The sequence below is a fragment of the Pseudopodoces humilis genome, chromosome 9 (assembly GCF_049639895.1).
Source record: "Pseudopodoces humilis isolate 2021_Gansu_Grassland_sample_001 chromosome 9, ASM4963989v1, whole genome shotgun sequence".
Taxonomy (NCBI): Eukaryota; Metazoa; Chordata; class Aves; order Passeriformes; family Paridae; genus Pseudopodoces; species Pseudopodoces humilis.
In genome coordinates this window covers 20,803,418-20,826,039 of record NC_142208.1, presented here as the reverse complement: position 1 = coordinate 20,826,039, position 22,622 = coordinate 20,803,418, and the positions used below count along the sequence as shown (strand labels likewise).

Sequence of the window (22,622 nt, the reverse complement as noted above, 5' to 3'; positions counted from 1 at the left end):
TACCGTATGATTTCATAAAGCTACAGAAAATTTCTCTGGCAAAAAACGGCATTAAAAAGCCTTTTTTTTTGTCGGGAAAAACTTCAAAATTTGGTATCTCGAACCAGGAATTTGAATGAATTTGTGCAGTTTAATTAGGAGTAAAACTAAACTTTAGAACACAAGCCAACACACAGAATTCCTGCTTTTCAGGAGGAAGAATTTTTTTGTTCTGTAGTTGCTGAAACACAGCTGAACAATGAATTTGAAGAAAAAGTCATCATAAATGGATTTATGACAAAGGCTAGTATCCTAAATTAGCATAGGAACACAAAGTGTTCAACAACCAGCAAGGATGACTTCTCAGAGTAGCACCTGCCCTTGCTCAAAGCACCAATATAGTCATTAGTAAGTCACATTTATTAATTATAAAACTTCTAACAATATGGAAAGTAATATTACAATTTCCCAAATAATATTTAAAATAATTGTGACTAAAAAGGAAGAAAGTTACAAACTTTTTTTTTTTTAAAGGAATTAACCCTGATCATAGAAACATCAGCAAGCTTTGAAACTGAGGACAAGGGTGTTTGCACAGTAAGTCACGTGAATGCAACCCGGAAATCAGATTTGTGTTGGATTGAAAAAAAAAATGCAGCACTCTCTCATATAGAAAATGTAAAGACAATATACAGTACATTCTTCTACTAAAATGCTTTGGAAAATAGCACTTCTAGAGGAAATTTCAAAACACACTCTCATATAAGGGTGGTTAACAAAAGCTTTTAACCAAACTCCAAGAGAGACTACTAAAATCTCCTGTCATAAATCTCATAGGAGAAGCTGAATGAGAAATAAGCATTTATCAAAATACCAGTATTTATCAAGTATTGTCAGCCCTTTGTAGCAATTACAAAACATGTGATAAAAACAAAACAAAAAGCCATAAATATCCAGCATTGCATTCTAACAAACACATGCACAATCCATCTCCACAGCTCACTACAGCAGAATTAGAGAATTATAACAAAATCTGTAAAGTTGGGGATTCATTCAACAGAAAAGTTAATCTTTTTATACAGAAACCAGCAATAGTACTTTCCAGATTATCATGCAAGCAAGTAAAAATGTGAACCAGAATGCAACAATTGCACTGCACACAAGTTCACAAGACACTGCACTCTTAAACAGGTCACTCAGTACTGATTAAAATACAGTCTTGCATTGCCTTTAATTCATGAGATATATGCAAAGGAAAAAAACATTAACCATCTCATTTAGAAATGCAGAAGTCAAATGTTTTCTCCAAGCTCAACAACTCCCAAGCTGTTTCATTTCCTCCTGTGTTCTTTTCTTACTTACAAGTATTGCATTCATTCCTGATGCAATGCCATAGACCAAACCTGAGAGGCGTGCTGCATATGTATACTCTTTTAAATCATCCTTCAATAACCTGATAAACAGGTATGTCATGTTGCAATGGAGAGGATCAGCATAAATGTAGCGACTAACAAAAAGAAAAACAAAAGAAATGCTTTGATACCTCAGGCAGTGACAAGGTAATGGATGAAGAAACATGACTGAAGAGTATGTATATGCAGCCTCATGATCAGTAGTTCTTGAACAGGAAAGCAGAAGTATACTATTTATTTAATAGCATGAAAAGGGGATCTTTTACCCCATCAGTCAGAAAGCTTTTAGTAGGTATCTGACCAATAAATATGTAAGCTTGGATTAGGGTTGCGGTTTTTTAATGGAGGAAAAAATCTTACAAACTAATTAATTTCATGAAAGATACAAAAATAAAGAAGAAAATTTGCTTGATGTGAACTAAAAGACTGTTGAAGACTTTTAACAAAATTCAACTTAAAGTTCAAATCAAAGAAAGGATGGCTAATAACCAAGATCAAAAGGACTAACAGCCTTTATTTTTTATTTAAAAGTCCTTCCATCAAATCAATATAAAAATGTTGATGAGTGGAAGTAGTTTTAAGGCTCTAAGCTTTTGCTTGATTTGGGTACTTACATACATCCCATAGATGGTATTTTGGAGATCATAGTTCAAGCCAGCTAGTTCTGCTGCATATGCATACTCGTTGAGGGAGTCTTTGAGTAGTTCAAGGTACAAATAGGCCATGTTACAATGCAAGGGATCCACGTAAGCAAATGGGCTGGAAGAAAATGTTGAAAGTAAAATATGCAGTTTAAAATTGTTTATCTCTTTCTTTTGGCCTTTCAAGTCTGATCTGAAGGAAACAGTATTTTCTGTGTTTTTATGCTGATGGATCCCATTCTGAAGGACTCCTATTTCAAAGCCAAATATGAACACATCTGAAAAGAGTTACTTAGCTTGCATATGGCATAATGACTAAATATACTCAAGATTCCAGAGATATTCTATTTGTGCTCATAAATCAAGACATGCTTTATTTACTTGGCTGCATAGTCAGAATTCACCAGGAGCAAAAGAAACTATATATACCAACATAATTTAATAGACCAAAATGAAGTCCATGTACTGAACATTAAATTAATTAATACTCATACTTTACCAGTTTCTATTACAAAAATTAGGAGACCAACAATTTGTGGTATGACAAGATGCAGTACATGCCACGGTCAGGTCAGGAGAGAAGTCTGGCATATCCATTTTCTTACTACTGTAATTTTTTGTGTTATTTTATCCAGTTATTTTTGTAAAGGCAACAACTCTCCAAAACCTACTGTTGCATTAGGAGCACATGTTCACACACAACACCGTTGCAAATTTTTCAAAAAGAGCAATGCAACTCAAAGACTCAAGCTATGTTTCAACCATGCTAATTGTTGAATACCTTTATGTTTTAAAGATTTCAAAAGGCAAGTTATTTGTACTATATGTATTACTAAAAACTCTGAAGCGCATGTAAATTCATTACCAATTTCACAGAAATGATCAGCAGTATCTGAAGCATTTCCTGTCAGGATCTGGCTTACAATTCAAACCTGACTTTTTCCTGAAGCAGTCAGATGTTCAGGCTATTACATATGTTTACACCTACACTGCAGGGTATTTCACTGTGTATCAACATTAATGTAGTAAAACATGACCACAACACACAAACTGATAACTGAAACACATTGCAAAGATATTTTTAAGAAGGCTCCTTGTAGCTTTTAACTTCTCCTTCCTTTTAGATTAAGAAAAGGATACAGAGGAAGATGTTTTAATAAACTAAATTAATAATTTCAAATATATATATGTTTGAGAAGCAGAGCCTGCTATAGTCTGAAATCTTAGCCCTGATAAAACAAACAGGTCAGTAAAAAAGACAAAAGAAATGGTATTTGCATTTCTCCCTGCAATGAGAATTTCCCTAAACTGAGCTATTTCAACATGCCAAATGATATAAATCAAATTACTATTGCATTTTTTAATTAAGACCAAATTCAAAGCCAGATGTAGGTCAATCCTATAAACCTTCCTCCAGACTCATTATATTCTTTCCCACTTTGATACTAGAATACAGACTTAATCAGTTTGAGTGATTACTATGTCTGTATCAGTTTTAAATTCTGTACTCTAACTTCGCTGGAAAAGGCCAACTGGGAGTTTCGAAAAAGATCACAACTACCAGATCATTAATCCTTAAGTGTAAAGTAACAGAACTATTACAAAAGTGTTCTGGGAGTTGCTTCCTCTTAGTGACAGTTTTGTAAACAAATGCTTATTTCTAGTTTACCAGTTGTTTATTTTTTTAACTAGACTCAAAGAAGTAGAACAACCCAATCACAAATGGTGCATTTTAAAAAAGTTGTAATGTATTTTTTCCCCCCTTTCAAACATCTGTGACATAGCTGGAATCAACACTGAAGTCTTGAGTTGCTAACTACCTTTAAAGAATTTTCAAAGCATCACCACATTACATGGTTGTTTTACTTCCTTTTAAAAAAGGATATTTTTTGAGCTCTTAAATCACAATTTATACAAATGCAAAAGCTTATCATCCTCTTTTAGGCTGGGCAACAAGTCAGATATTTTTACTGTGATGTTTCTTTAACACAAGAATGCCTGTAAGGATTTTCAGTTTTGGAACAAGGTGATTTCAAGAGATTCATACACATATTGTTCCTGTGTGATTTGTATATTTAAGGAAGATCTCATCAACTTCCTCTTAATTTATCAACGCAGCAATTGCTGCTATTAGAATCTGGACCAGAATTATTTCTATGTTTCATGTTGATCAGGGCTGCAGGCTGAAGAAATTCTCCTAGTTTTTTTTATCACATTGAAGCAGTCTGTAGTGTGAACAAACTTCTAATCCCCTACAAGGCAGCGCAGGCTTCATACTCTGATCTAGAACCTAGAGAGACTCAGACTTTTTATGAACACCCCCGTCATAAGATGGCTTTATTCACCAATGCACTAGGTCCCATGAGATATGAATGATTCCATCAAGTCTCATGAATAAACACTATATTTCAATATTTCCTCCAATGACCATCAGCATGATCAAATAGAGACAAATTCTCCAAGAACCTTAAGTATCAAAACTAGACAAACCTGCTTACAACATCTTTTAAAGGTGATGCACCCAATATTGTCAAAATCTCCTTGCTCCTGCTTACATACAATTACCATCTCATTTTTAAGTAAAAGGAAAACCTTGCTCCCAACCCTAAGAAAAAAGCCAGCTCTCACATGGAACTGTTCCTAGGAGGAAAGAGGCAAATCATTCCATTACAGTGGTCAGCAAAACTCAAGTACTTCTGGCTCTTTATAAGGGCTCTCTGAGATGAAAGCACAAATCTAACTGAGAAATGCTATCTCCACAGATCTAGATAAGATACCCCTGCTTCTTGCAGGAGGGCTGGACTAGACCTTTAAAGGTCGCTTCCAGCACAAGTGATTCTGATATTGTATGTATTGCATACACTTATACCTTTGTGTGCTCTTCTGTCCTAATGTGACTTTATGATGCCTGTATCCCCAATTGCCTGTTCTGCTTATGCTGGATATTAAGTTCTGCACCTTAAAGACTGGTTCTGAGAGTGAAGCGGGGGAAGAAGCAGCATGCAGTTTGTCTGTAGAAACTGCACTTGCTGCCTGGCATTCCTTCTCACAGACTGTGCTGTCTGCAGCACTGACAGCGGCAGAGAGCTCTCCTTGCTTTTAGTTAGTTTTTTTTCAGTTAACTGAGGCCAGAAGGTTTTTGGAACTGCTCAGCTATTGTTTGGTCCAGGAACACCAGGACTATTGTCTGGGGGCCTCCAAGCTGCACTGCGGCCGGGACACCGGACCGGAGCCCTGGAGACACTAACAGAAAGCCCAGGACACACCCATGGAAAGTACTCTAACTGCAAGAGGACTTTCTGAATTTGCCATCTCTCCAGAACAATGAGAGGTTTCGTTATTTAATATTATTCATTTTTTCATGTTTGTGAGTACTTTGCTTGTTAAATAAGCAGTTTTTTCCACTTTCCCAAAGGAAATTTATGTCTCCCAAACTGGTGGGGGGAAAGGCTGCTTGAATTTGCTTCTGGAGGGACCACTTCAGAAGTTTCCTCCCAAAATTTGCCCTAAACCAGGACATCTACATAAACCCAATTATTATCTTTTATTCACTCACAAACTGTTAGAGACTGAACCACTTATAGTTCACCTGAATTGATTTTAAAAACCACCACAACTGTGAACTCAGTGTCCATCAGTGAAATCCTATTTTGGATTTTGGCAAACATAGTACAAGGGAAAGCCACCAAGAATAAAAAAGAAGGGAAAGCACTGCAATTGTTGTTCTCTGAATAAGAGATAGGAAGTTCCCATTTTGATCCTCCATTTCCTGACACATCAAAGTTGAAACAGTTGTAACATCTAGCCTGTGGTTTCAAAAAGCAAAAACAGAAAATGCCCAGGCAACCTATTTTCCCCAACTAGTATCAAAACCAGTATCAAGACATGATACATACTGAAAAAAACCTCCTGTATAATATCCTGCAAGAAAAATTTCAAGTGGTCTCTCAAAACAAGAATTCAACAGTGCATCTACGAGAGCCACCACAATGGCCCTTGCAGCAGTATTACCAAGTAACTTAATTAGGTAAAAGGAGAGTCCCTGAATTTTTTCTAGCTTTCAGTAGTTCAGCACAGAAACAGCTGCACTTTAAAAATAGCAGTATTTTTTTAGTTCAAAAGTTAGAAATTTATTACTTAAAATAAACATTAAGAAGGTCCATCATTGTCATGCTCACTTAAAAAAGAAAGATTATCTTCCTATGATGAAAGTCATGCAAGACCAGAATTAACATTACATCATTTTATCATACATCTTGAGGTCGGAATCAAACATGCATTGATAATCTAGACAATGCTCTTCTAAAAAAAAGGTACAATCAGTTACGGGTGTCAGTTAAGTAAAACTCCAAAATTTTAAGCACTTTTTAAACTGATTTGCATTATGCAAATGAAAATAGAATTTGAGCCTAAAACTATTATCAGAATAGCATTTCATAAAGAAAACACATCTTAAAAGAGTGATTTAGTAATTAACTTTAAAGTACACAATTATTTTTAAAGAGGGATATTGCAATATGTAGTGGGTTCTACTGGCAGGTGTATTCCAGGTATAGCAAACAAAATATAAAAGGAAATTTTTTAGAGTATTTTTAAGTAAACTTTTCCTTTTAATATAGAAAGAACACATCAAATTTCCTGCTACTCAATTACTGCAGATTTTTTAATGGGCCTTCCTGCACATAAGCCTTATTACATATTCAAAGTAAAGACAAAGATTCTAAAGTGCCAATACATGCAAAAAACTGTTTGCCACACAAATGCAGATTCCCAATAAACAAGCAACTTTTGGAGACAACTTTATGTGATATATTTAACATTGCATACCTGAAAAATTCAAAGTTGAGACAAGCTTTTGGCAAAAAAAATTTGTCATCTTGCTTGAACCACAGTTTGCTCATAGCAGTGTCCTGTGTCAAGAGAAGATGTTTTGTTATGTGACTTCTAAGTGCAATATATGCCACTACTTTAAAAAATCTTTCCACCACTTTAAATAGCTGCTTAGAATTATCCCCTTAAATTCATACTGCTTGAATTGCTATATTCAACATATATACTAAATATAGATATATTCAATATATTAAGTATACATTCACTATATTCTGAGATCACTAAATGACACTTCTCTCACTTCTTCCATGCAATCACAGGTGTTTTCTATACACAGTTACAAAACAATAGCCCTGCCTACACCCTCGACTTACTCAACAGTGGTCAAAAAAACATGAGAGTGGCAGTCACCCTTCAGTTGAAAACAGCTCTATTGCTATTTTTATCAACTGTTGACACACTTTCAAAAGGGCAAAAAGAGTTCAAGCTGTATCTAGATTCATTTTCCTAGGAACACAAATTGTCATAATCCAAAGTTCAGCAAGAATGAACTTTCTACTGGCTTTGTAGCAAAATACTGAAGTTTTGTACTTTTTGTTTACTATACTTTGGAATATGAGATTACCTGTATTTTTAAAAACAGAGGAATTAAATTCTAATTTCCCAGAAGGTTAGGCAGCAAACAGGACAAATACTGACAGTTTACCTTGATTAGGGCAGGATACTGTGTTGCATCTTTTTCCAACGGTAAAATCTCAAAGTTTGTAGGAATAAACTCGTTCTTCATTGGAAGCTTAAATTTCCCATTCAGGTCAGCATTTTGCCATTTCTAGACCAAGAGGAGAAACAATGAAGCTATGACAATTTCTGCTTAATTAAAGCATATATGGGCTAATTTATTTTACGCTGAAACGAAAGATTTTAAAATGCATTCCACTATATTATGTATAAATATTATTAAGGTAACAGGGCAAAAGAGAAATAGATGGGAAAACAAGTTGGAGTAGGCCATCAGCAGGACGAATTGCTCTTGGAAGGAGGATGACAGATAAAAAATTTTGAAAAGTTTACAGTAGAGAGGAAGGTGGGTTTAAATCTTATATTTTCTGCTACCATGAACTGCAAATGAAGATATTAAACTAAACACTTAACCAAGAATTTTAATCAAGAACATAGATATGGTCAATTGAGCTAAAGGAAGTGTCTATGCAATGTCTGTTCAGAGCACACTCAGAAGGTCAAATTCAGCCCTAAGGTAAATTTTACAGCTATCTCTTCTTAGAAGATTAGAACAATAACAAATTTCAACAGGATTTTCCCACTTATTTTTTTGAGTTTTGGTTTTCACAATCTCATTTAACTGGCAAAACATATTTTTTTGTTGCAAAAATCAACTTCATAAACAATTACATATGACAGTTTTTAAAAATTCCTTCTTTAAGTACTAATCAGTTAATTAACATGTAATAGAGAGTTTTAAGTTTTTTAAAGTTAATGCTTACATTTTTACATAGCCACTGCATATTAGGGATCTTCTACAGAAAAAGCAGTGTAACATTCCCTGTAGTCTCAACATGGTTTATAACCATTAAAATATATCCAACCTATAGAATTAATATTTGAAATCTAAAGACTAATATAACATTCTTACTTCCTTCAACATTAAACAGACTCATTGCAAAATTTTCATGCTATGAAGAGCAGTGGATTTAAGTTCCCCCTTCAACTATATGGAAAATTAGACTAAGAATTTATCACTGACTTTATTTGCAGATGTTAGAACATTAAAAATTTTAACATGCCTTAATAACTTCATCAGAAATTGCTTCTTGTTTGTACTGTGTTCCATACCACTCCTCTGTTCGATCAGTTTTTCCTTCAAAAGACTTGGAAACTATTGCAACTCTGAAAACAAAGAGACAAAGCACTTTGGCATGAATGTGTCTGAGAAAGACTGAGACATTATTCCAAGCACTGTTTCTGCTCCATCACCAGGATACCTTTATTTCTGCTAACAGTCCATAGACAATTACAGGGTACAAGAGTATGTAGAAGTACACTGAACTACATGCTAAGGTTAACCATGAAATCAGGTTACCACAATCATTTAATGTCATGGTTTTTCTAAAGTGTTACAAGCTTTGGTTACACACAGTAATGCTGCATGCAATTTCTATTTTTAGACTCCATTGTTGTTACAGAAAACAGTTCCTGCAGTTGTCTAGAAAACTGATGAAGCAATTACGTTTTATGTACCACCTACATGAACATCCAAATATGTGAAAATACTGATTATAGAAATTTTATTCCAGTCCTAGTGTCATAGAATCGTAGATAACCTCAAGCTGAAAGGGACTTATAAGGATCATCTCACATTCAACTCCCTGCTTCTTGCAGGACTACCTAAAACTAAACCATCTGACCAAGAGCATCATCCAGGCACAGCATGAATTAAAGAACACACGCAAAAAAGAGGAAATCCAGAATAAAGAAGATTAAAAACATACCAGTATTTTATTAGTAGCCTACATGACAGGTATCAAGAAAATTCCCTTAATTGTATTGAACAATGCACAACACCAAAGACTATTCAATCGAATAGCTAGCTTCAAGAGTAAATGGATGTTTCTAAGAAATTTGAAATGGTCAAAAAAGGTAGCACAATTACCTGCTTGCCTGGACACGGTTGAACACCTGCCTTCCCTTAGGAAGCAGCAAATTGATACCTTGTTTTACTTTTTCTTTTTGCTTTTGTTTTCCCTATTAAACTGCCTGTATGTCACTCAATCCATGAGTTTTCCAGCTTTTGTCCTTGTGATTCTCTTCCTGATCCCACTGGCAGGCAGGTGAATGAGTGGCTGTGTAGGGCTTGGCCGCTGGCTGTGATTAAACCACAACACAGGTACAAAGTTGCTAAGAGACTTAGAAAGCATTAAAATTCTTTTAAAGTCTCTTAAAGTCTCTTTAGACAAAATCTCTTGGAATTTCAGAGCAACCTGCCAGGTCTTTTTGTGCAGTAAATAAATGAGAAGAAGAAGAAAAAGAAGTAAGAGTCTTAAGTGAAAAAATTACCCTAATAAAATTCCAATAATCATATGGTTAGAGCAGCAAGACAAAGATGTTTTATGCTAGAATAGACTGTTAGAATATGTCTGTTATTCAACATCTCCTCCCCCTACTGTTCTCCAACTTACTGATGCTCAAACAGTAGTGACAATCCAAGCACCCAAACATTTCCTGCAGGAACATACTAAAATTCAAGAGCTAAAAATAACTGTCCACTCACTGTATAGAAAACAAAACTGGATATCAACATTGTAATTCTTCAAGCAGTTCTGCTTCAAGAGATTCTCCTGCCTTCCCTTTATCCCAAATCACTACTGGAATGATTACTGACATTTTGAGCTGTCAGAAACATACCCACAACAACAGAAACAAATCAAAAGGCATTTTGTCTGCCCAAGAATTACAACTTAAGATCAAAAGGAATGAAGATCAGGACACCAAAAGAGGGGAAGAGAAGCACAGCAGGTAGAAATACTATGCCATGCAGGCATTTCAATATACTTCAATATCCATCTCTAAAGTCACCAATTATGTAACATTACTTTTGCTTTTCATTTCTCTGTTGTGCTGTATAGCACTACGAATATCCATATGTTTTAAGACAGTGTGGAAATGCACTGGGAAAGCAAGACAGGCCATCAGGTAATCTTCACTAGGACCTGCTTAAAGTATATTTAAGCTTGAACCATTCATGGATATGGAACACAACAAATTATAAATGCTATTTACTTCTGTATATACATTCTTGTACATGCAAATTGCTGTGGTCCCCAATTTCAGAAACAACTCCAGTTTCTATAATGTGATACATATTTACTAAATACTGTTTTTCACTCTCCTGAAATCTAAATTGAAGCTGTGAGAAATCCACAGGACAGTGTTACCTGGGAAGAGAATGTGTGCTTTAAATGAATGTACTTCCACAAAAGATTATCAACTATTATACTCCAGATTTACATAACAAAACTCTAGGTTCTAAAGGTAGAAAAGTAATAGACTTAGAAAACTTCATCAGTATTTGTGACATTAGTAACAAATGCATCAAAGCAAATTTATTTTTATAAAGGATTGATTTTTTTTTTGGACCTAATTTAAATGTTGTCTTCCAAATTATGATATTGTCAAACAATGGAAGAAATTACTTTTATCTCATTCAAATGCATAACACAAAATGACTGAGACAAAAATAATAAAAGCCTACATTTGTTCATAAGTTCCCTTACAACCATCAGTAAAACTGATGTGAGGCAACCCATGCTACTCAAAGCCCCTCACTTATCAACCCCCTCAGAAACCAGAGAAAAGGGGAAACTACACACAGAGATGCTGCTGGGGTGCAGCACTCTGATCACTGCAGAAGCACAAGTTATTTCCTAGGGTTCAGTAAAACTAAGTTGCTACCAAAGATTTGTGGGGGGAAATAACTGAAAAAATTTGATTTTCAAAATTGTTGCTCAGATCCAATGCAATTAAAAACAAACACAAACATTTCTAGCATATTTGCCTTCATGATGAGAAGGTAACCTGCACTGCACTAAGATACTCTGCTGAGAGTCTGTGAAATTCCAGTCGTTAGAAATTTCTCTATCAATGTTTTTGGTATTCATTTTAATTTTCTTCCCTCTAGGACAGAACTAGTGCTGCACTTCTGCTATCAATAGAGGAAAATAGCCCACTTACTATCCAAGGGAAAATGTTCTTTAGCTACTTAATCTGGTGAGTCACTATCTTCTTAAATTTTAATAAGAGCATTTATTCTGCAGATGTTGAAAGGAAAAAATGCCTTGGAAATGATAGGAAAATTACATTTTTCAGCTAAGATTGAGACACATGCCAAGTCTATTCCCTTATCTTCACAGATGGCTGGTAAAACCCAATACAGTTTGAACAAGTAAAAATGATACCTACATTTTAAAAAGTTTCTCTCTTAGGGAAATTAAGGCACTAAATGCAGCAAGTAGTGTGCAGGGGTGGGAAGAGAATATGAACACTTTCTGTTATGGGTCAGTCAAATGGAAGAACATGCATACTTCCTACCATCTGTGAGTATGAATCTTTTTAGTACTTTTTAAACTCAAAGTTTGTTAAGAAAATAATAGTTGAAAAAAATATACTTTTGAAAAAGACACTGAATGCAGTTACTACAATACAGCCATGCCAAGAGGTCCTTAGTGGAGGTGAATGAAATTATAAATAAAACCATAATAAAAAGAAAAAATTCAAAACAATGCCAACTAAACCACCTCAAGACACAATGTATGCAAGACACAAAAAGAAAAAAGAATTCAATAAAAACAGGAAAAAATTGCCAAATAACAGGCATAGTTAGCATGTGGCACTTAATAATTCTTTTATAAAAAGGGAGAACAGAAAGGTAAACATGAGCATACATATCAGTAAATGGGGGATAACCAAACAATACAGATATTTAAAGCAGATGTGCACAGGTTTATTTTTTTATTAGCATATAAAACTGCTCAAGAAAAGACAAAATAAGGGAGCAGGCTACTGAATTGGCAATTCATTTAGACACAGATGCAAATAAAAAATAACACAAAGTAACATAAAGGAATCTTTTTATTAACATCTGTAATCTTAACTCATTCTTTCATGAGAGCCCACTAAAAATAAAATCCACAATGGCTTTCTTTGAATCTTTGTAATGTACCATGAAATCCCTTTTAGCAATATTCAAAGTTTCCCCTTCCCAAGATAATGTATCCTGCCAGCAGTTTAAAATAAAAGGTACTACAAAAGTATACCCCCTGTTATGTTATACTCTATTTTGAAGAATCTTAGCTAAGTAAAAGATTTTAAAAAATTGTAGTTCATTTCCTTCTTCTTCTTCTAATTTCACAGAATAAGTGCTTAAAATAGATCTAAAAGGAATATAGTACTATATAAAAGTTAGTACTTTCTTTCATACAAACGAAAATAGAAAAGTCTGATTAGCTCAGATCTTTAAACATCTGATGCCCTGAATAAAAAATTTAATTCCCACTGAAACTGACTTATACATTTAAATCCAAGAAATATCAGCTTCCAGTATTATTACAGAAGCTACACGGAAGCATAATTTTAGTCTACACTGAAAAAAATATCATCTAGAGAAACAGGAAAAAGCAACATGACGCTTGGGAATCTAAATTTGGGCTGATGTTTTGCATTTCTTTTTGTAGTTATACTTCTTAAGAATACAAATAGTCTGAACACAGAGAGAACTAAGAAGTGAGTGTACAGTTGCTGTGGCAAATACAGCACCAACACAGTCTCAGTCCACACGTAATAATACAGTTCTCATTACTCTGACCATATACCATTCAAATTCACAGCATGCCTGCTGCTACATCATTACAGACCTCCTGCAGGCCTCATTCCATCCTCTTAAACAGCACTGCTTTGCTGATTTTGGCTGCTAGAACTGCATTTGATCAGTCTCTGGACAGTCTCTAGTTTGTATGTATTTATATTTAAGCCTTAGTGGGACAGCTGTCAGTGTAGCTGTGGGCACTTAAACTTCAGAGAAGTAACCTGCTTATTTATCTTTAAAATGTCTGCAACAAGGACAACGTATAATTTCTTCAACAGTTAACTGAAGAGGCCATAAAACCAGGTTTATTCCAGCTTAGGAAACCCTTTTTTTCTCCCAATATTTAGCACCTTTTTTATACAAAATTTTAAAATAACACATTTCTTCATCTATTAAATGACATCTATTTCTTAAGTCAGGTAAAGTGAAGAGACAACATAATTAGTCCTGAAGGAAGATGAAACATAACACACAGCATCCAAAAAGCACCAGCTAGCAGAAAGCAAGGTGAAACACACAACATTTAAAGCCCACAATTACAGAGACCCACTGAAGTTACTAATGACCAATTCTGAAACACCTCTCTCCATTATCTGAAGGATCAGACTATTATTAGTTGCTTAATATACTAGAGTTCAACTTCAGTTCATATTTATTCCAGGTATGTTTCATCATAAAAAAAAAAAAATCTAGTTTTTATTTTAAATTAATCCACAATCCACAATTACCAAGTGTGGACAAAATGTCCATTTACCAGAAATCACTGTCTAATGGGAGAAGACTGATGTAACCCTACAAAATTATTATAGGAAGATACATACCATAGTAAGTTATCATCTTCTTTGGTTACTATTGTTTTAAGCATGCTACACCTAAATTCTGTATCTTTTTAGAGTGACTTTTTCATCTCTAATTAGATTCTTGCTCATCTTGCTCTTTTCTTGTCCGACCCCCTTTTATTTCAGCAATGGACAAAGAGGAATGCAGAACTGCAAAGTGCTGATATGGGCCTACATTACCTACAGCAAAAGAACATTTTTGCTAAGTAACTGAGAAAACCACATCACATTCTTCTAAAAACCATCAGCACTACTCTCATGCTTCTGGCCACATTCTACAGACTTGAATTTTCTCCCTCTACCAGTACTCTCTACACTTTGTCACACTAGTAACTTTTGAATTAGGTTCATTATGGCTGTCTTATGCTGAAGTACTGACAGCTGGAAAGGATGTCAAAAGACTGGCACAGGCAACAACAGGAGTAACATAGGAAAGTGGTGAGTGGTCTGTAGCACCCAACAGCATCTGACAAGCTAAAGAATCTATGAATGTATGTACTTGTATTAATTTCCAATACCAATTTTTCAATTTTTAAGTAAGAACATGCTTTGGAAGTTCTCTGGGTAGTAACGAAGACCCAATTTATATTATGAATTAGATAATATTGACTATTTTCTTGCAGTGTTAAGAGCTACACTTCAAAGCTATGTGAAGCTGTAATAAACATCACATCTCATTAGCACCTGCAGCTTCTTTACTAAATCAGCATCAGCTGAGCTTTACCTATTGCTTGTAAGCAATCCTAAAAACCAGTTAAAAGTTTGCATTCATGTGGAATTTGGTTAGGCTTTTTATAGAGAGCAAGTAATTACACATTCTCTATGTTAATTACTAAAAACTGCTTATATGTTAGAGGTATCAAATTTTCAAGAACTTAGGTGTTAGGGTAACATGAAAATACATTCAAAATAGAGAAGTACTAAATACTTTAGGAAAGAGAACTGGAGATTTTCATTAAAGTATTGTTTGTTCAAAATATGATCTCTTGACATAGTTAAGCTTCAGTTGAAGTATCCCACACACATTACACACAGATGCACACCCACACACAAAGATAAAGGCCCTTCTTTAAAGGGCATTAATTACTATGGCAACTACTCTTGCTGATAGATATAGGCAACTCCTTATTCTATCATTGCTTGCATATGCCTAGAAACACCAGAACCTCATAACATTTGCAAACTCAGTTCATCATTCAAGTTTATCTGATTTTATCCAATAATTATTTGAAATATATCAACCTTTGAAAATAAATTAACATATATCTAACACTTTCTCATACAAAGAAATGTAGTTAAGATTTTTCAATCACATTTACTTTGGAGCTGCAAGAGACACCTAAGATTTTGTATTTCATTAGTTTACCTGCCTTCTGATAATTTGTGTTTGTGTTAAAACACAGTTTAACTTACCGAACATTTTCTGGTCTCAATTTATCCAGTACCATCTCTATTAAATCAGGCCTGAATTCTTCAAGCAAATATTCAGCAGCCAGTACTTCTTCTATAGGATAATACTAAAAAACAACGCCAAGGAATATGTAGATGAACAATACTAAGCATGAAAAAGCTATGGCTCAGTAGAGGAAACAAAAGCAAACACTTCTGGTCATTAAATCCATATTACCTCGGTAATTTCAAATCAGGAGCGTGTAGGATGTTTAAAAAGCTCTCCCAAAACTAAACAAGAGGGAGTAGCATTCTAACTGCAATCATATTTCTCAAGTATTAGGCAATTTTACATATTGTATACTTACCATTCTTCTCTCTTAGTATATTTTATGTCTCAGTATAAAAGTCACCCACCTTTAAATGGTATTTTGATTAAAGTAAAAATAATACGGTAAATGCTGACCCCTGCAGGATATTTCTCAAGATAAAAGAATATCAAGTACTCACTAGAGTGCATTTGGGGAAAACAAAACATAAATAAGCAAAATAAAACAAAGAAACAAAAAACCTAGATTTTTTTAGGACTCTCTAATAATTCAATTATTGTTTACAATAATTTAAAGGAAATTATATTTCAATATCTAAAAGCATAAGAAAAATTTAAGCACTTTTAATGCGAACATTTTTTGTTTAGGGTCAAACTGAAACTCTCTTAAGGTACATGGCAATTTAAGATTAAAAAAAGCTAAAACTCATCTGAAAATTAGTAACGTAGTTGACAGGAAAACTTTCTTGATAAACACCTGTTTACCAAGGGAAAATTACCAGGTGACACAAGCACCAAGTAATTCGACTTTGCCATACAGGTATACTTTTTTCAACCAGAATTACTATAAAATGGCTTTCTGAATGTTATATACTATACAAAAAATTACAGTGGAATGATATCCAGAACAGAGAGTAAGTCTCTGTAAAAAGGATTCTGGAAAAGAGAAAGGGCAGTGGCGGGTGGAGATCAAGGACAATGAACCAAACCTGTGTTATTAAAAATTCAAATGTGAATGCTAAAGATTCAGAATTTGATGCTCATTTAACTACTAAAGAAGAATGAAAAATACTATTCATACTGCAAAGGAAAGCAAAAGAAAGACAGTGGGGGGAAAAAAAAGAGTCCTGATTCAATACCATGCTCTTCAGAACACTGCTGGCAACTTCCTGGCCTGATTTTTGGAGATAGCAATTGTAACCAGAAATGCTCCAACAAATAGAAGCCACTGAAAGTCTGTTTCAGAAGTCAGAAGTCCATTAGTTAGAGATTTTAGGCATTTGACAGAACAAAAGCAAGAGACAGCATGCAAAGCAGGAGCTCTTTAAATATCCATTTACATGTTTTCAGCCAAGTATAATGCTTTTTAGCAAATGGAAAGAAAATTAGAAAATTAAACATAACTTTAGACTTTACAGATTAAAGGTCTATAACCAATAACAGTAATTCCTGAAAAGAAATCAAAAATTTCTCTGACTAGATGCAGACATTAGCTATGTAATGAAGAATGGCTGCCATGTATAAAAGCTGCATAATTTCACTAGACAAAAAAAAATTCAGCAAACACCCCTAAATCTTCCTTTAGCACAAAATGAGGGAATTTTGCAAGAACTATTAAAGACCAAGTAAAACCTACATGATGATTCTTTCAGTACCAATATGCAATCACATAAGTAAAATCAAGCACGTGTAATTTGCAATCTTAATACAAACATTTCTGCTTACTGCCATATTTCAACACTGTGAACTAAGGAACATAGTGTTTACGATCAAACATTATTTGTCAAATATTTCCCTAAAGAACAGTTAGCTACCAGACAAACACAATGGCAAGGTACATATGTCTTAAGAAACACTGAAACAGATCAAATAGCACCTCCAGTTACTGTATAATCAATTCTACCAAGTAAAGACATGTAAAATGGTAGAGTGAACAGAACTCGACTTATTGACTGCCAAAACTAAGGCCTATGCAGCATACAAGAAGTACAAAGGGCCTTCACATATGCCTGCATTTATTAAGTGGCTAATCAAACACACTGCTAAATTATTATTAGAAAAAATAACAGCCAAACAAAAACGACCCCCTCCACTTACATGCAACATTCCTCCAAGCTTTGATGTGTAACCTCGTGGTCGTTCCTTATCTTTAAATCTGAATGCCACAGCATTTAAATCCTAAAAAACAATGTATAAATTATTAAAGAGCATAAATTAAGAATTTTAAGAATATTTTAAGAATAATTACTATTTTAAGTATTTTAAGCCTATTTTAAGAATAATTACTAGCTACTTAATTCCTTTTTATAATGAAAGAAAATTAAGTATTTTTGCTGTACCCATGTTATAGCAGACAACTGTCTAACTTAAGTTTTCAGTAATACTCAAGTTGCATCAAACTCACAGGCTATTTATGATAGTTCATAACATGAAGTGTTATACAAGTCTTTTAAGTCAGATTTGACTCATCTATTTAAATTTCCTGATAATTTGAAAACACACCAGCTCTGATCCCACCAGTACACAGTGCTCCAGTGCAATGTTTGTCAGATATTAACAAACTGAAGCCTCTCTCTCTTCCTTTTCTCTTTCTTTTGTTCAGTCAGCCAAGAGTAAGTTTAGAGACAGAAAAAGTGTGTTTCTTTTTGCTGTCTCAGCCACATGAATAGAATACATCATTCTTAGGATACAATGGCAAGTGTGAATTAAAGAGATCTAAGACTTCTAAGCCAGTGAAAAGGACAGTCCATCCTTCCATGAAACCATGCAGAGACTAATTAACAATTCAGCTGAAAGTAAACTCTGAAAGATTCTTTTCATAGTAGTTTGCCAGCTCTCTGACTCACTCCACAGTCTCAGGAGTGCTGGGGCTGAGAGAAGAGGAGCAAGGGAAAGGCACAGGGATGAGACAGAAGAATGGAATTACCTTTTCCAAACCTTATATTTGCTTACTCTCTCAGTGAAACAAATCCATGGGGACTTTCGGCAGAGGATAACAAGACCTGAGACTACTTTCACAGGTATATAGTGTCAAAATGTATGAAACAAAGCTAACCCAGCTACATAATTTCTACTTTCAGAGAAACTCCATAGCTCGGATCAAACAAAGCTGAGATAGTTTTGACCCAAGCATATGTACTGAACCAATCAGACTATATATATATATAAATAACACTGGGGTTGTTTCCCACTGACACTGAGAAGACCAGTGCTATCTAATAGGACATTTTACATTTTTGCTCTGCACACACAGAACTATCCAGACTTTTAAAAAGCATGAAGAGTTCAGCAGAGACTGACGTGTACTGCCAAAGTACTTCATGAAAAGCCTTTAGAAGACTTTTCAAAAAGATGAGAACAAACAACAGATTCCATGTCCTACTGCCTTTACAGTCTCAACTATACAATTTGACACATGAAAGAAGGGAGGGGTACAATTGCAGCCATTTCCATTTCCAGTTCAATGTCACTCCTCACTGTAAATGTTTTTCCCCTTCTTCAATGAAGACTAAGCAAAGTTATGTAAAATCCTTGTGGACAGAGCGAGATCCTTCTTCCTCCACCTCCATTATGTTATCGTAACTCCCAGCTCTGTAAGAGCATTTCACACCTATGTTAAGACACTGTATTCTGAATGTACTTGCCATTTGTGTCATGTTGCATCTTAAAAATTAATAAGCCTAATTACCATGTGATTATTAAATGCTAGTTACAAAGTCAAATAATCTAATAATAAAAAAAGTTTTTAAAAAGACAACCACCACATACGGTACAGCCCCAATTACTTACCTTGCACTCTTGGAAAACCCATTCTTGAGGTCCTTCTGTACGTAGTTTTTGAATATATTGAAACATGTGCAAAATAATATCTTCAACATGCACTGAAAAGAAAAAAATACTTAATAATTCAATCAGATCTTCACAGAGAAGAAATTTAACAAACACAAATATGGTTTTATTTTCAATTACACTTCGATAGATCAAGATCTTTAAGTACATCTGCAATCCCACCAACAAAGTTAAAGTTGCTTTTCTCAAACATGAATTTAAGGTGTTTATGTCCCCAGCTAATTCCACGAACATGTCTTTATGTGAAAATATTGATTTAAAATACAATTTAACTCGGGTCTAAATAGTATGAATAAGTAGCACACAACTGTATTAAAAGCTCTTCTTTTAAAGAAGTTATTTAAAGTATTTAATTAGCTAATTTAATATAACCTTAAATAAGTTGATTTCTTATGTTAGGGGAAGCGTGTTAGCATACTTAGAGGAACTAAACACAGAATAATAACAAGTTAATTAAAATAAACTGGCTTTCAAGCTATATAATAACAATTAGTCTCTTCAGATACAAACACAAAACCATCACATCAGCAATAACATGGAACACAGACACAGTGCTTCACTTACAAAGTCCTTCTTCGGTCAAGTCCACATTAATGATGAAAAACATGAAACCTCTAGCACCTTCCTTCTGGCCTCCAACAAGTGTATTTACCCATCCTATGTCATTAAAAAGAAACTATATTACAAAAAATATCTATAAAAATTTATGCAACTTTTTGCATGCTTCAGCAACATCATTTTTTTAAAACCTGTTTTGATTAATTTATATGTTTTCCTTTATTTCCTTAATGTCTACAGCAACAGTCCAAGTTAAACATAACACAAGTTAGGATCTATCTGATTTTGTACTCAGAGTGATATGACAAACTCAGGATCATTTGATTACTGGATAATTTACTTCTGTTTGGAACAGAATGATACAAAGTAAAACAGCAAAAGGTACACCATTGAAAACTTCCAGACACTAAGGGACCTGACAGTAATTTCAAAGTTAGTGACAGAATAGAGACAAGATCATTATGCCGAAGGTCATATAACTCTCTAAACAAGGCACATAAAGGAGAGTCCAAGAAATAATAGCTTCAGCAGCCTGAATGACTGCTACCTGTTTATTCCTAGCTGCTGAGAAACAAAAATAAAGCACAAAATTACTTAATAGTTCCAATCACTCAAACAGACGAAGGCTTTAACATATAGAGGTCTATTCTAAGTGAAATGTAGCTAAACTTTAAAAAAATGTGTGATCAAATATTTTTCAATTCTCTACCTTCAAAGGACTTACCTTTGGCTTTAAGCTCTGATAGAAGACTCCCTGGGCCTTCATGCCCAATCAGATGGCCAAGGTAATGGCCAGGGTTTGATTTATAGTACTTCTGAAGGTCTGGTATAGGAAATGTGACATAGAGATTTCTAATGTCCTTAATGGGTACCACTTTGTAAAGTTGCTGAGGGGAAAAACAAACAAGAAGACCCATAAACAAAGGAAAACTCATTTACTGTATTCATCTCAGGAACATGTATCATATTCCCTTCACACACACACATTACGAACACATCTCCCAAATCTCAAAACTTAGGGCAACAGTTCAGCCATTCATGATACAAACAAAGAAAATTGATTATCTCACAGTTGCTTACAACTGCAACCAAATGTGCAACATTTACTATAAACTATACAAAACTATACTCAGCATGGAAAAGTGGGTGGAAAATAAATAAAGAAATAGGTAATTTAAAAGGGATATTGATAAAAGAGTAGTAAAGTGAGCAACGTATTACTGAAACATAAAAATTAACATTTAAAATATACACTCTGGATGGGAGACATATCTCTATACGTACCCGGAGATGCTCTTCTTGGAAAGGATGTTCAGGAAACTCTGGTATAGGGACATTTTTATTTTCTACTTCTGAAAATAGCTTTACCACTAAGCAAGTCAGCTCATCCAAGGATTCTAGAACAAAGAAACATTAGGAAAAACATGGTCATTATACAAGGATTCTCACAAATTTTTTTTTATTGTTTGGGAGACTCATGAATTATACAGAAAAATGGTTTTAATGGTGTTACGATTTTTAATTTCAGAAAGAAAATATTCATATTTAAATTTTGAACTGTAACATGCTTTAGAAGCACCATGCTTATTAAAGAAAGTCTTCAATCATTATTAAAATAAATCCTTTAACTGAAAATATATGTTTTGCAGATTAAACTAAGTTAAAACTGAAAGATCCATGAGCTATCAAACACTTAAAAAAATAAACATTCCACAAAAAGCTTAAGGGACATAGAATTACAGCTGCAAATTTTCTAGAGTGAAAGCAGCTTTGCCAAAACTTGAATTTTCTTTAGCCTCAGCTCATGCCCAGTACTACAGGTACACTGTGAGCCAGGTCTATCCTTAGCACCCAAAACACACACACTTGTGACCTGTTCAAACACTTCCAATTTTACATTCATTCTAATTTCAGTCTGTGAGTGCACTACCTTGCAAGAATGAGAGAATACCTCTTGCAGAAAGAATACAATGATGTACATTAACCCAAAATTGACCTAGACCATTTCTGTTGAAATTCTCTCTTCAAAATTGCTTTCTGCCTCAAAAATGCATTTTGGAGCACTTCTCAAAGTAAGCAAAAAAGAAAGATACTACTGACAATTTTTTAGTGAAAGGCTTCCAAGGGTGGGCACTGGAGTTTCTTGGACATCTCAAAGTACAACCTTAAATCTTGGAAGATTTTTAAAAGCATTTACCTTGTTATCAAAACAATCCCAGTTAGACTGAGAAAGTAGAATCTTTCCTGCCCAATATATGCATGCTCCTACAGTACACTAACAGAACTGTCCAGGGGAAAAAAACTAACAAAGCAATGGAAACTAAGAGGGTCCACTATACACTAAAATTTTGTGAACTGCAAATTATTCTATTAAAAACCACCAATTTTTATGCATATCAGCAAAATAAACATTCATTTAATCTTGCAGGGACAGTTTTCCTTAGTACAGATTTACAGTCGCCAAGGTGACTCTTACTGAAAAAGTTTCCATGTAAAATTCCTCAGTGAACTTGCTTTTGATTACATTAAAAGCTTGTTTTCTTCCATTCGTACTCACCATCTCAACATTACTGTGAAACACCATACAAATACAAGTCTGACAGTGCATTTTCAAAAAGCAAACAGTTTTCAACACACTGCTATTAAGCTTTTGCCAAACCTATGTAAGATACCATCTCGACTGTGGAAGGTTCTAAGCAG

The 22,622-nt window shown here is 34.4% G+C and overlaps 1 protein-coding gene across 4 annotated transcripts in view; it reads right to left on the bottom strand.

The window, feature by feature from the left end:
* IDE (insulin degrading enzyme) overlaps positions 1 to 22,622 on the bottom strand; it is a 54,730-nt gene that overhangs the window by 18,589 nt on the left and 13,519 nt on the right. For 3 of the 4 annotated variants that reach the window (XM_005520635.3, XM_014250468.2, XM_014250470.2), the window contains exons 6-15: positions 21,207 to 21,319; positions 20,647 to 20,809; positions 19,929 to 20,021; positions 19,305 to 19,396; positions 17,613 to 17,693; positions 15,491 to 15,594; positions 8,665 to 8,767; positions 7,569 to 7,691; positions 6,860 to 6,942; positions 2,006 to 2,150 (exon numbers count right to left, since the gene is read on the bottom strand). In XM_005520635.3, coding sequence (XP_005520692.1) covers positions 2,006 to 2,150; positions 6,860 to 6,942; positions 7,569 to 7,691; positions 8,665 to 8,767; positions 15,491 to 15,594; positions 17,613 to 17,693; positions 19,305 to 19,396; positions 19,929 to 20,021; positions 20,647 to 20,809; positions 21,207 to 21,319 — 1,100 coding nt within the window. Of the gene's footprint in view, positions 1 to 1,341; positions 1,487 to 2,005; positions 2,151 to 6,859; positions 6,943 to 7,568; positions 7,692 to 8,664; positions 8,768 to 15,490; positions 15,595 to 17,612; positions 17,694 to 19,304; positions 19,397 to 19,928; positions 20,022 to 20,646; positions 20,810 to 21,206; positions 21,320 to 22,622 lie in introns of all 4 variants that reach the window. The other variant, XM_014250469.2, reaches the window with a different exon arrangement.